Source organism: Gymnodraco acuticeps, unplaced genomic scaffold (assembly GCF_902827175.1).
Source record: "Gymnodraco acuticeps unplaced genomic scaffold, fGymAcu1.1, whole genome shotgun sequence".
Taxonomy (NCBI): domain Eukaryota; kingdom Metazoa; phylum Chordata; class Actinopteri; order Perciformes; family Bathydraconidae; genus Gymnodraco; species Gymnodraco acuticeps.
Window position 1 is genome coordinate 63,674 of NW_022990353.1, and position 14,935 is coordinate 78,608.

Genomic DNA, 14,935 nt, shown 5'->3' on the forward strand with positions numbered 1-14,935 from the left:
AAAGACATTTAAGTTACTTTTCCAATCAGAGGGCCCTTGCGCATGTGTGGCTGCAGCCTGTTCATTATATAGCACTTTATCAAAGTCTTAAAGATGTGTGGATTTCAATATTCACGCCTTTTAAAATCTTCAATTTAAAATATGCACTTTATCCAAATGGGAACAGCAACATTTTGCAAATCTTGAATAACTTATTTATTTGTAATACTTCAATGTTTCTTATGGGCTCTGTTATTATGTATTTATTTCAACAAGGACCATGCATACAAATACATTAATCTCAGAAGAGAGAAGATATGAATTATGCCAGATTATAGCTCATTTCCATCAGGCTATAAGGGGTTCTATGTGTATTGGGAATTAGTGCCTTTTTATAATCGCTGTATTTGTATAGCACGTGTATGAAGGTTACAAAGTGCTTTACAAAAACCTGGGATGAAAAAACGGTCACTTATATCAATATATTATTTGTATCTGTATGCACATTTTCAAAAAAATGATAGGACTGGTTGTGTCTGAGGGGGGCGGTGCACCTCCAGCAGACCCTCCCACCTCAAACCACCACACACACACGCACACGCACACACACACACACACACACACACACACACACACACACACACACACACACACACACACACACACACACACACACACACACACACACACAAAGACAGACCCCCACAACAGCAGCACCGCAGCCTCAGCAGCAGCTCTGGGTTAAACATCCATTCATCCATTTATCCTCTAACCGGGAGGAGGGAGCCTTCAGTTTCCGGGAGAAAGATGCTGGAAAACGGCATGAAGGTGGTGTTGAAGCAGGGTCTGCTGGAGAAGAGGAGCGACGGCTTGCTGCAGCTCTGGAAGAAAAAGCGGTGCGTCCTGACCGAGGAGGGGGTGCTGCTGCTGCCACCCAAACAGCACGAGCCCAAACAGCACGAGCATGGAGGTCCAGGTGGAGGAGACACAGGGAAAGTGAAAGAGCTGCACTTTGCCAACATGAAAACCGTGGATTGCGTGGAGCGTAAAGGCAAGTACGTTTACTTCACCGTGGTCATGGTGGAGGGGAAGGAGATCGACTTCAGGTGCCCGCAGGACGAGGGCTGGATGCCGCAGATCACCCTTCAGATGGTGCAGTATAAGAACCGGCAGGCGATCCTTGCCGTGAAGTCCACCCGGCAGAAACAGCAGCTGCTGGTGGTGCAAATGCCCGGTCAGATTCACGGTCAGAAGACGGTGCGCAGCTCTCCAAACGTCGCGTGACTTGTGGAGGATATTGGTGCACCATCACAGGTGCAGAGGAAGCGAAATGCATGCGGGGTTCCTGGCTCTGGGGCCACCTGGGAACCCCCTTGCAAAAAAGGACCAATGTTACAGTTTCCTTTTAGTCCTCCTTGGATATTTATGCAATGACCGAGGACGTCTGTTGGCATCATGGGAGACGAAACGATGCACAATGTGGATTTACTTTGAAAAGTTTAACAGACTCCTGGAGGTAAAATCCTCCACATGAAGAATGTTCTGGATATCCATTCCATCCTAGGCAGGTTTGATATTTCATACACGGAGGGTCTTCATGTCTTTAAGCAGTGAGAAACAGAACTAAACCCCCATGTAGTGTAATTATATCATTATGTGTGCAATGAAAGGACATCTGTGTGCATCAAAGGTTACACACTACTCACCATAAAGGGATGAAAGAAAAGAAAGAAAATGTTGACAGACTACTGGAGGTAAAATCCTCCACATGAAGAATGATTAGGATATCCAATCCCAGGCAGATTTGATGTTTCATACATGGAGGGTCTTTGTCTCTTTGATCAGAGGGAAATAGATTTGAACTGTAGTGTAATTACAACAGGAAACATGAAAATATGCTATATATTTTGCATTTGCCACTCTCAATGAATTGTTCAGGCTCGGCAGTTCAAAGCCATGTTTTGATTTTCAGTAAATGCACATACAATGACTTCCAAATTTGCTCTGACAGTCTGACCTAAAGCATACAGTGACTCAGTAATATGTGCCATATGCCCAGAATATGCAGCTGTACAGGCCAACTGCACATCTGCAGTTGGCCGCTCTGCTTGGACAACAGATTTCCATGCTTGTTGCTCTCTATGTCACATGGTGAGCTGTTGTATGACTGAGGGTTCAACCTGAGAAAACAATTCTGCTTTTTCGACATGCTCATATTCCCAATATGATTCCCTTTCAAAGGACTCTACTCACAAAGCCTTTCCACGATTGAGTAATACTTGTCTTTACTTCCTGAGCAGCAGGTCCATATCTACCATTGTCATTCCCATTAATAATACTTTTAACTTGCTTTAAAGAAAAGTCTTCATTAAATTGAGACTTTTATATAACCAGGAACTAGATTATTTGAGTATAAATATCTAGTTTTCTGGAACAATATGACATTATCTTGGTATCTGACCAAAACATTTATTATTGACCTGAGTTTTTTCTTTAAATCCTGGCTATACGACCCTGCTGAGCAAGAAATACACGTATCCTCAGTTGAACCTTCACATACATTGAGGGGAAAACAGTTGTTCTACTCTGTCAGTGTGTCTGGTTTGATCAAGACTGTAGGAATGACTTCAGAATTGCCTCCTGTGTCACCGTCACTCTGCGGCAGTCCGTCTAATTGATTGCCTCCGCAGGTTAATTGGACGCTCAGCTGGAGGATGAATATTGATGATCGCAGAAATCCATTCTCCTCCACATTAAACCAGCGTCTCCTTTTCCAACACACGGACGTATTTCACTAAGGACTGATGGACAAAAAGCATGTGAAAAACAACCGTTCGCTACCGTCCGATGGGGTTATCCCTTATTTATTAGATGTATATATATTTTCTATAAAAAAGTGTTATGTTGTTGATGATTGTTCAGTGTGTTTGTTGCTAGAGTGGAAAAAGAGCTTCCTGTTACAAACAAAGCCTGTTGGGAATAATCTTACATAAAGTTGTGTTTGGATGGTTGCTGTAGAGTTACTCACATTTTTTGAGTAAACCAAAGAATCATTTCATAACATCTTCTCCCTTGTGCAGTGTTACAGCTCAGATTATACTATTAATACTATAGATATATGATGAGAAACCTGCATGAGTCTGATTGCTTGATTTAAGAGCCACAGTGCATCTTAGTATTTTCATTGTGTGTACATCAATCTTCAATCATTCATACATAACTTTTTCTATCTTTTGCGAGTCTTAAATCTGAGTAAGATACTATTTAATTACCCCAGTTTGTTTTCAGTGGCTACAGTAAAGTAAGGTGACCAGATTTTCAAAATTAAAACCGGGGACATTTTGAGTTTTGCGGTCAATATGCATTAACATATCCAATTGTCTTCACTGTTAAAGAAAAAAGGGGGACAATTCTGGTTTGATGTAATTCGAACATTTGAACTGTTGGATACAAACAGAAGGACAATAGATCATATATGAGACTTCAAAGGTCTTTTATTTTGAAACTGTACATCAGATTGTCCTGATTCTCTCTGAGTGATTAGATGGGGTGTCCTGCTATCAGAGTGAAATAAGTATTTGATAATTTGACAGTTTTTTATTTATTCTTGTATAAAAACAGAAGGACGATAGCCCATATATGAGATTTCAAAAGTATTTTATTTTGAAATTTTACATCAGATTGTCCTGATTTTCTCTTGATTGACTAGATGGGGTCTCCTATCACCCTGAAGTGAAATAAGTATTTGATTGACTTTGAATGACTCGTTGATTATGAACAGTTTCCATTAAATAATAATCTAAATATAGATGGACAATATAGATCTAATTTGAGATTTTAAACAGCATACATTTTAAATTGTGTTTCAGAAGTAATGTTATTTTAGGAGTGTTGTGAGATGGTGTCAACATCAATTGAAATGAGTCACCCAGTGGAAATGTCAGATATATGTCTTCATAACTGTATACATTTTACATTCACTCAGTTATAATGTGGTAGCTATACGTAGTTTGTTTTAAATTATTATTGATCACATTATATAGTACATATTTCTTAACTTAAGCTCCAGTATATATGAATATGTTTGGTGTGTTTTTTGCGCTTTTATTTTGAAGGCAGTTTTTACAGGCCTCTACCGTAATGCATAGGATATTCGCGCACCGCAATACAATGTGCGGGCTGGCTTGACTGTGTTTTCCGAAGTGGGGGCTGGCTTGACCACAGTCTGTTTACCCAGTGTTTACTGACATGAAACGTTTTATTTCACCTTGCTATGTGTAAAAAACGGGGACATTTCCGGGGACAGTTTCAACCGGGGACAGGCCCATACAAACGGGGACTGTCCCCGGAAAACGGGGACGTCTGGTCACCCTACAGCAAAGAGCTTAGTTCTCTGGCAATTTGCCGAGTGAGTTTCTGTTATGTTGACAGCGCTAAAGATTATTTAATTGGTTGCATCCAATCTGAGTGGATGAGCACGGTTTACTATTTTATTCTAAAGGTGGAGGAAGCCTACCATTTCAATTTGATAACCGAAAAACTAAGCTAAAGTACCATGATATTTTAAAATCTGTATCAGTAACTGCTTGGGCAAAACAGAAGAAGCTATTTCAGATAGTGAGCCGTTAACATTTGACTTGGCTCCACTAGAGGCATGGTTTGATAACCAAGGCATCAAACTATGTTTACATGCACACTAATATTCCAATGTTTTTGTGAGTATGACAATATTCCAAGATGTATAATGGTCATCTTAAGGTAAATGTAGTCAATGGTACAAATAGGGAAGGTCTTTTGAATCAGCAAAGGTCAATTTATTGCCACGTTAATAACCTCTAACTAGCTTGCTTACCGTAAGTTAGCTACTGTGCTAACTAGCTGGCTTACTGTAAGTTAGCTACGTTGCTAACTAGCTTTCTTACTGTAAAATAGCTAACTAGCTTGCCTACTGTAAATGAACTACATTGATAACTAGCTTGCTTACTGTAAGTTAGCTATGGTGCTAATTAACTTGTCAAGAAAAGTTCTATCATGACTGACTAATACTAGCATGATCCAGGCTCACTGGTTGGATTTTAGCTCGCAATCTAGTCCTGAGAGTAATCTCTACATCAAACAGCATCTAGAATAACATATTTACTGAGGATGTGTATTGCTTCACTTTCTGGACCTAAATTAGAGCTGGGCCACGGTTGTTTATGCTCCATTCATTACCAGACAACACAGTCTCACGGCATTTTGTGTTATAGTCACAATATGAATCTATTGATTCGTGTTCACCAACACGATTTTCACATTTTTTTCTTGTCACACAGAACGATTTTAAAAGCAATGTAAATAATAACTAATTTGAAGGAAAAAGAGATAAAAAAAAATACAGATTTCAGTATTCGGACACAGAACGATTTTAGAAGCAATGTATTTCTATTGGTAGTATGTTTCGTGCCTGCACCAAATAATAACAAATTAGAAGGGAAAACAAATACAGATTTCAGCAATCTGACATTATATAATTCAAAAATACGTGGTGCAGGCACGAAACATACTACCAATAGAAATACATTGCTTTTAAAATCGTTCTGTGTGACACGAAAAAAATGCAAAATCGGGTTGGTGAACACGAATCAATAGATTGAATTAATTTCGTGACTATAACACAAAATGCAGTGAGACTACCAGAAGGTTAAATTGCTGCAGGCAAAATAAGCGAATGTTTTTCTGGCTGTTGAACAAACACTGCAGTGCTTTGCCGAGCAGACTGAATTGTTCTTGTGCCACTCATGTGTGCAGGAAGTCACTCTCAATGTTTATTGGACCGAGAGGCTGTAAAAGAGTCATTTCAGAGTTTTTGTGATTTGTTCATCTGTGTCAAGTGGCTTACAGTCCTGCAGGCTATAATGCCAGAACCTTAGTTTTGAGGCTGTTGGTGAAATCACATGAGTCAAAGTAGTGCTGCTGCAAGGTTCTGTGTCTTACATTGTGGAAAAACATGGTTGGAAAGCTGTAGGATATTTTGTTATTTTCCTTGGCAATATTGTGTAACAAGGGCTTGAAAGTTACGTATAGGAAATAAACATGTTTGTAGCTCCTTGTCTAACGGATGACTTTCCAATATCACATGTGCTGTGGCCATTTTTGTATGTTTGAGTTTGCAATTTACGCTTCCTGCTAACAATTTAAGCTTCCTGCCAACAAGCTAAATTAAGTGAAATCAGACATTGACCACAACAAAGCTTTGAGAAATGTTCAAGAAACATCTGGAATCTGAAACATACATTACACATGGACATTACAGCTCTTGAGGAGAAAATTAACAGACTAAATAATGTGATTTTTGTGAAACAGCAGTGGTTTTATACAGGGAAATATTTACAGGAACGTGATAACGGCCTTCTTCATTGTTTTTGTCGAGCGGTGACGCTATCGTCAGGAATTATGTTGTTTCCCTTTTGCTGGAATTGTTCCCAATGCTCTATCACAGTCAAAGCAACACATGCCTCTGTGTTGCTGTCAACTCCCACACAGAAATATATCTGAGCCCTTTATCTAATGTGACCGGTCTGAAGCTTCTCTGACATGCCTTGGTGTTGCCATCTTTACACACACACAGTTATTAGCTGTGCCCTTTGTAGCCCCTGCCCTATTTCTTATTTCAACGTGATATCTATTTTCATACCTCGAAAAGATACATTCCATTAAAACTAAAACTAAAAAACAGCATGGTGTCTTGTGTGGTTTCTTCCCTTCTTTGCAGCATCAAAATGACCTGTTCATGCTTTGCATGGTGAACCTTTCACCCCTGTCTCCTTGTCTAAAAGTAGAAGCCATTTGTTGTTGTTGTTGCCGCTCAGATAAACTTTTGTTCTGTCAAAAGCACATGCAGCTCTGACTTCTCTCCTGTTCATAATTGAATGAAACAGGGTGCACATGACGGCATCCTTTCACATGAAGCAGCTTGTCTCTCTAAATACTGAACTTTAGAGTCACTGTCACACAGAGAGTTTGGTCACATTGGTGTTAACACAAGCCATCATTTAACTGTATTTACATTCAGACATTTAGCAGATGCTCTCATCTAGAGAGGTGTGCAGTACCATCAAAGACATATTTATGTGAGACTAAAACTAAGAGTATTTGCATCAGACAGTGTGTGGAGGCAAACCAGTCTAAATTACAGTTATTCCTGCTGTCTTAACAGTCACTAAAACCTCACAGAAACCAGAACGTTTATGTGATTTGCTCTGGTTTTATTCTTGTGATCGCCCCCTGTGCTTTAGAAAACTCTTCAAGCAGCAGACCAGTTGTCGTTCTTGTATGAAAGCCATCTTCAGGGTGTTCATTATTCACATTACTGCCATACTTATGGAGCCACAGCGCCGTCATATCTGTAATCACAGAGCACTCAGAGAAGAGGATGCAGCAGCCCTTTAGATTGCAGCTTTATTTAAAAATGATAACAGGTACACAAAGAAAGGGCCATTATTCGGAGACATCTGGCGTCAGAAACAGCTCGTCAGCGCAGAGAACGGAGAGCAGATTGTCCACGGCGATTTGTTTTCTGTGGAGGTGGGAGGTGGAAGCTGTAGGATGGCTTTACGGGGCTTTATTCAAGCTGTGCGTCAGAAATCAAAGCCTCTTGTTTGCGTGGATATCTGATGAATACTACAGTGTTCTATTTCAAGTGTGTTTTTGTTTCATGATTCTGCAGTAGAAGATTACAGGAAACCATAAAATGAATTGTCCCATTCTTCAAATGTGTGTTCTCACCATTAAACCATTTCACTTTTTGCAAGTAGCCATTGGCAGTGTGGTGTGTGGATATAAAGCCATCTGCTGTGCAAAACATCAACTGTTCTTTCCATGCAAATGACTCAAATGTTAAGAAATGTAAATGTGTTTGGGTGATTTGGATTTTCAGTTGTGGCATCTTTCCCCATGTCTTTCAGTCTTAAACACCGGGACTGATTTAGTGTTCTGTCTTTATGCCTCCAATTCAGCTCAGAAACACCTCAATGTTGGCACAAACGTCAACATGGACTTAAGGATGAACTGATTAGAAAGGTCAAGGTCACTGTAACCCTAATATAACTCTTTTTACCACGATAAATGTATTTAATGCTAATAATGAAGTGATGACGGACGTCTTGAATGTCGTGTTTTCAAACTGCAACACCTTAAGTTATATTCCTGACATCACTAGATATGATGTTCTTCCACTTTGAAAATAACTATTAGCGAATGCTTGTTTTGTAATCATATGTGTTCCAAATCCATATGATTGCAATGATCATAGTCTTTTAAGTTGTTCATATTTTGGCCAAATGTGTATTAAGCCATTCGCCCTTTTCCAGTTCGTTAACATGCCCTCCAAATATTGTGTGATATAGTTGTGCCTCGATAGTGTGTGTGTGTGTGTGTGTGTGTGTGTGTGTGTGTTGATTTGACTGTCGTTCATCACCCTGTCTTTGGACCTTTGCTGTGCTTGCTGGCTTTTAGTCAGAGGCAGAGAGATTAGAGCAGGTAGTTTGTGATAAGAGTCACCTTGGTCTCTGCTGTAAGCACACACACAACACACACCACACACACACACACACACACACACACACACACACACACACACACACACACACACACACACACACATATACACACACACACACACACACACACACACACACACACACACACACACACACACACACACACACACATCACTTCAGGGGACATTACATTGACTTACATGCATTTCCTGGAGACTTATCCTAACCATAACCAACACATGCCTAACCCATACCCTAACCCTAATCCTAAACCTAACCAAGTCTTCACCCTAAAATTAATGATTCCCCTCATGGGGACTTCCAATTTGTCCCCATAAAGGAAGCCAGTCCCCACACGTGACCATGTAAACAGATGTAGGTCCCCACAAGTATAGTAATGCTAGACCACACACACACACACACACACACACACACACACACACACACACACACACACACACACACACACACACACACACACACACACACACACGTCAGTAAAACTTCTTTATGCTTTATGATAATTCATTTTATTACTATCCTCTATTTGTGAGTTATATGAATAGTTGGATCTAAACACATTGACAAGATGAGACAACGGTAAAAAAACTACATAGAAAACTGGATGTATATCAGACATTTGTGACCATTTAATGAGGGTTTACTTTTGGTTACTTTACTGGACATTGGAGTCACCTTCCTGTAACATTCATTTGTTTCTTTAGCTGTTAGGAAAACATGAAGTCAGCAAACCGGGAAACTTGTGTATTTATGACTCACATTATCTTCTCATTCAACCAAACCATGCAGGTGGTGCCCGCTGCAGACTCCTGAGTGCAAATAAACACACGCAGATGCATTCAGGCTGTGCAAATGCAAGCAGGTAGACGGAGAAACACACACACACACACACACACACACACACACACACACACACACACACACACACACACACACACACACACACACACACACACACACACACACACACACACACACACACACACAGGTGATATGGCGTCTGCCAGTGATAACAGCCAGCTGAGCAGACAAACCTCCTTGTCGCTCCCTCAAGGTCACCGATAGGCCGACAGCTGTGTCTCAGCCAATCACTGACCTCCCTCTGTTTGTCTGAAACGGCTCAGTTCCTCTTTTGCATGAGATAACGCCACCTTTGTTACACCGGGATTATCTTTTCCCAGGAAACACTTTGCAGGCAAATTCATCTGGAAGAAAGAGTTAGTCAGGACTGGTTAGCACACACTGAACACTGCAGAACATGTGTCTATTTCTCCTTTCAAAACATTTCATTTCTGGAAAGGGTCAGATGGAAAATCTGATATTTTCTAATTTAAGGGATTTGTCATATTTCACAGCTGTCACGTTTTTGTGTTTCCCGTTTTATTTTGAAATTGTGTTTTCTATTTTACTTCCTGTGTTTTCCCGCCTTTCCCTGATTGTCTGATTGTGTTCTCCCCCCTCTCCAACTGTGTCTTGTCTCTGTGATAAGTCTTGTACAAGTGTGTGTGTGTGTGTGTGTGTGTGTGTGTGTGTGTGTATATTCAAGTTCTTTGTCAGATGAATATACACAAGAAACGATTTTAAATATTTTAAGACAGGTGAGATAGACACACTTATTCTTGGCCTTTGCTTCCTTCCTTGAATGTTTGGTGAACAGTTTGATTGCTGTCTTTACAAGATACACGTTAAAACGTCTGCCATTGGTTTTCTATGGAGAGAACGTCAAAAGTAGTCTCTTGAATTATTATGACTTTGACCTCGCTGACCTTTCGATGTGCAACCAATTTGAATAATTAGATGTTTTAAGCAGCACAAGCTAGCAGGTGACAATAGAAATAAACAGTTTTCACCACAACGCTCAGCACCCCATATCATTTCAATCACGAGAGACATGCTTTTGATGTGACAATATATATTTATTGCCAAGAAATACACCGATGAATGTAATGGTGCTTGGCGATTAGACTCCATTGTGCGGCAGTATCATCGTAGTAAGAAGGAAAGTGTGAATTATGTGTTTTTACTAGGGCTGTCAAACGATTACAAATTTTAATCAGATTAATCACAGTTTAAAAATGAATTAATCAGATTAATCACCATTCGAACTATGTCCAAAATATGCAATTTCTTTATGTATATTGTTGTGGGAATGGAAAGATAAATGAAAGAAGGCGGATATATGCATTTAACATACAGTATGTTTATTATAACATCGTTCTGTGTGTCAAAATGAAAGACAGCCCACACACCTATCAATCATCAAACCGTGGGGTCTTATTTCATTACGTGTTGATTTCTATCAACACGTAATGTTGTATCGATGTATAGAGATGTACTACCGCAAAGGTATTCTCCGTCGGGACTTCCTGCAACAACACAACGCCGTTATCTTGATTCTGATTGGCCAGAAGACATTATCAAAGATGTTCTATTGAGAAGACGATCACTACGTGACAAAAGTTTTCAAAACCGGTATTTCCAGACGAGTGGCTGCTGAAATCAATCTTACTAACTGCTGTCTGTGCAATTTACTCATTTTTCATGGTGGGGCTAAGCCATTTCTTGGTATGGCTGTACTGTAGTCATTAACGCGATAATTTTGACAGCATTAGTTTTTACTATATGGCTGTTATTTGTATTTTTGTTTACTTTGTGTTCTTATCTTTATTTTATTTTGGTTTTGTGAGCTGTGCTGTGTACTTTTTGTATTTCTTTGTACATCACGTTGGCCAAGAGCTTTAAAAAGTGCTTTATAAATACATTTGGATTGGATTGAGTTTATGAAACTGAGTCGACATTTCAAAAACAACCCACTGATCTTTGTAATCTTCTTTTATCGACACACACACACACACACACACACACACACACACACACACACACACACACACACACACACACACACACACACACACACACACACACACACACACACACACACACACACACACACACACACCCACACACCATGTATACATCACTTCAGGGGTTCACTTATCCTAACCTTAACCATAACCAACACATGCCTAACCCTTACCCTAATCCTAACCCTAACCAAGTCTTCACCATAGACTGTATATATAAATGGACGTAGGGTCCGTGACGTCACCCATAGGATTCTGCAGAGTTGCCGTGAAGCCCTTAGTAGGCGGAGTCGGCCACTAACGGCTCGACAGTGAGGTCAGAGTTCAACTCCCGCCTTCTCCAGCCTGCTCCAAATAAGAGCAAAGAGGCGGAGCCGAGGCGGGACCTGCTGCCACCGAGCTGGAAATGCCAGAGCTAGCTGAAGCTACCAAGCTAAGCTAACATGCTCCCCATCTGCACGCTGCCGTCGCATTTTACGTTTCTAAGGTAAGCGGACATGAAACTATAAATAATAATCTAAGTTATTGAGCTTTTAGCATAATACTTCAGAATCTTAAAACCCCTTAACGTTTGTATGCAATTGTGCTAAATTCAACACTGGAATCAAGCAAATATTAATATGTTTGCATGACATTAGTTATTTATATTTTGATATCACTTAACTTTACGTTTAATACATTTAAGTCAAGCTAAGGTACATGTGATGGTAGCTAGTTAGCGCTCTTACCTGGGAGGCCTCCTCCAAACAGCATAATAACCAGACTATCATTACAACTAAGTACCAGTTATAGATCCTTGACTTTAGACAAACAATTCAAAAGACAAAATGTATTTAAAGGCCAATCTTTATTTGAATGTGCCTCTTAACCTGAGATATTAGTTATACAGTAATAGTATTGACAATCTAAAAAAACTGAGCAACTCAACAGTCAACTTTATGTTTCTTATTGTCTAAAGCATTTATTATTTTCATTTTCCCAATCTCATATTCAGTGTGGACGGATTGAGACAGCATGGTGTCCAGAGAGCTGCAGAGACTTCAGGGAGAAACCTCCGTGTGATGGTCCTGTCTGTTGGTTTGGAGAGGACTGAGGGTCTTTCCTCTGCGAGGAGGACCAGGGCTGATGGAGGAGCCCATGCTGGGCAAAGCTGATACCAACTGCACAGGCCTAGTCTGTCACTTTATTTGACTAAATGTGTTTACTTATACATTTAATAGGTTTACACCTTTTGTCCATATGTGCTTTTTATTTAAAACATTTGATTAACTTTTGGTTCACATTTCAATAAATTGTATTTATATTTGCACTCCTTTTGTCCATTATTCTTACTGAAAATGTTAGATTACACATTCACATCTGACTGAAGATTGGCCTCATTTATTTGTGACGTTGCAAAACAAGGTACATGTTGTGAAGCTCATAAAGTGAGGCAAATAGAAATAATCAGCGGATGCCGAGTGTAGATGTGGAAATAGTTTTTACAATAAAAGTAGTTTCTTAGTGAATGTCCTGTACTGGTTTTAATATCTCATAACATCAGCTTTTAATGTTCCTCTTGGATGTTCTTCTTGACCCTCAGAGAAGTAGAAAATGTCCTGTCTTTCAGGCATGTCCTTTCCTAACAAAAATGACAGGAAACATAAAACATATTATTGCAGAACAAGTGTGTTATTTATGAAAGCAGTGTGTTTGTGTGTTTAGGGGCTGTAGATATCATTATTTTGTAATTGTAATGTTTTTATTTTATTTCAACAGTGAGCTACAAAGACAATCAGATTATGAATGAACAGTATGAAGTTCATCAACATTGAAATATATGTTATTATCAAAATAATATTTAACTGTTATCAAAACGTAGTGCAACTGTAGAAGCTTGCTCTGTTGTCTCACTGAAAGAATAACTTTTACCACGTTTTTTACAGACAATATTGAGAGATAAATAGTAGCAGTTCTCACTATGTGTTAAATATCTTTGCCTTCAATACATTAAATTAGAAAGCTGACAAAGTCATATTGCTAAATATCTAAATGTAACTTTTTGCATGGAAAAACCCCTCAACTTTACTGATGTATAGGTGATCTAGTATTTAGTATTGTTTAATGGAATGTATATCAGTGTATTCAAGTCAATACTTCATTCATTTAAACCAATATCTTTCTTGATTCTTTGTACAGTATGAAAAAAGAGTCTTTGTACCTGAGCTGAAGTTCACTGCTGTGAGGAGTCCAGTTCTGTCTCACTCTCTGGTCCAGCCTGTCTGCATCACCTGGACACCTTAAACAAACAGATATATATATATGTAAAGTACCATGTGTACAAACAATATAACTGATTCTCTTCTGTTGAACATGTTGGATTGTGTATTGTCCGAGTCAGGGTCCTTTTTATGTTACTGTAACTTTGGAAGTTGTGTTACCAATGCTTACTGTTTATTTGATACCCATTTGGTAATGCAATTAATAAAAACAACAAGGTTTGGGTTCGTTCTTCAGATGACTGTGACGTTAACGTGTAAGCTCAATAATGAACTCCAGCTCAACCAACCATATTGTAATATCTAAGTAATCATCTTGAAATATGACATTAATAATTGTAATATACACACATCTTATTGTGAGGTTGATTTCACATACACTACTTCGACATTAGCTTGTCTACATACTTGAGCATAGCCAATTTAAATTAACCTTAGATGCATACAGTTCTACCTATATAATACAATATCTCTAAGTTACAAGGATGTAACCTTATTTTATCAACCTCAAACAGAAGCCGTTTGTTCAACAGTATTATCCCACTTAACACTTGTCTATTTCGTTTTAACCTTTATATATACAGTCTATGATTTTAACTTGGAGGCTACGATTACAATCGTTAGCACCGATGTAGCTACCACTAGCTTACATTCTAACCCAAGCCTTACCATTCATTACGTGGCTGATTAAAATCATTAACACATAAATAAAGCACTAGAATTTCACTTACCGCAAAACCGCATTCATGCAGCGTCTGTTTTAACCGCAGAGCGAGTCACAATAGTCCGATATATAAGCATGAAGAACAAACACCCACGGCCGGCTACAAGTTGTGTTTCCTGGATGAGCTGAGCAGGCAGAGTCCCTGTAGCTAGCTCCACGGAGCAGCTAGCAGAGAGACAAGAAGCTAACAGCGGCAGGCACTTGACAGAGCCGTCACTCAATGTGACCACGCCCTAATTTATGCACAAACTTTAAGACCTAATATAAATAAAAGGGTCGCGTTAGAAAACAATTCACTCACAGATCCATAATCATGAAGGTGGAATCTAACTATATCGATAATAAAATGTATGGAGCTAGGGGTAGAAACATGTTTTTTTCTGCTGTAAAGTTGGGCATTTTAACATGGGGGTCTATGGAAATTGCTCCTTTCTGCAGCCATCGCCTATCGGCCAATATATGAACTGCAGTGTGTGGCACTTCCGTATTGGCTTCCCGGCTCTACCCCACAGTTTGCCGCTTGGTCTTCACCCTAAAATTAATGATTCC

General features: G+C 39.4%; 1 protein-coding gene across 1 annotated transcript; it reads left to right on the forward strand.

Annotated features, from left to right (window-relative positions):
- Nucleotides 1–674: 674 nt before the first annotated feature.
- On the forward strand, nucleotides 675–3,504 carry phlda1 (pleckstrin homology-like domain, family A, member 1). The gene has a single exon (XM_034224009.1). The coding sequence runs from the start codon at nucleotides 787–789 to the stop codon at nucleotides 1,261–1,263; it is 477 nt and encodes a 158-aa protein (XP_034079900.1). The 5' UTR covers nucleotides 675–786; the 3' UTR covers nucleotides 1,264–3,504.
- The last annotated feature ends 11,431 nt before the right edge of the window (nucleotides 3,505–14,935 follow it).

Coding starts and splice junctions, on each gene's coding strand:
- phlda1 (XM_034224009.1), top strand. CDS start 787: ATGCTGGAAAACGGCATGAAGGTGGTGTTGAAGCAGGGTCTGCTGGAG.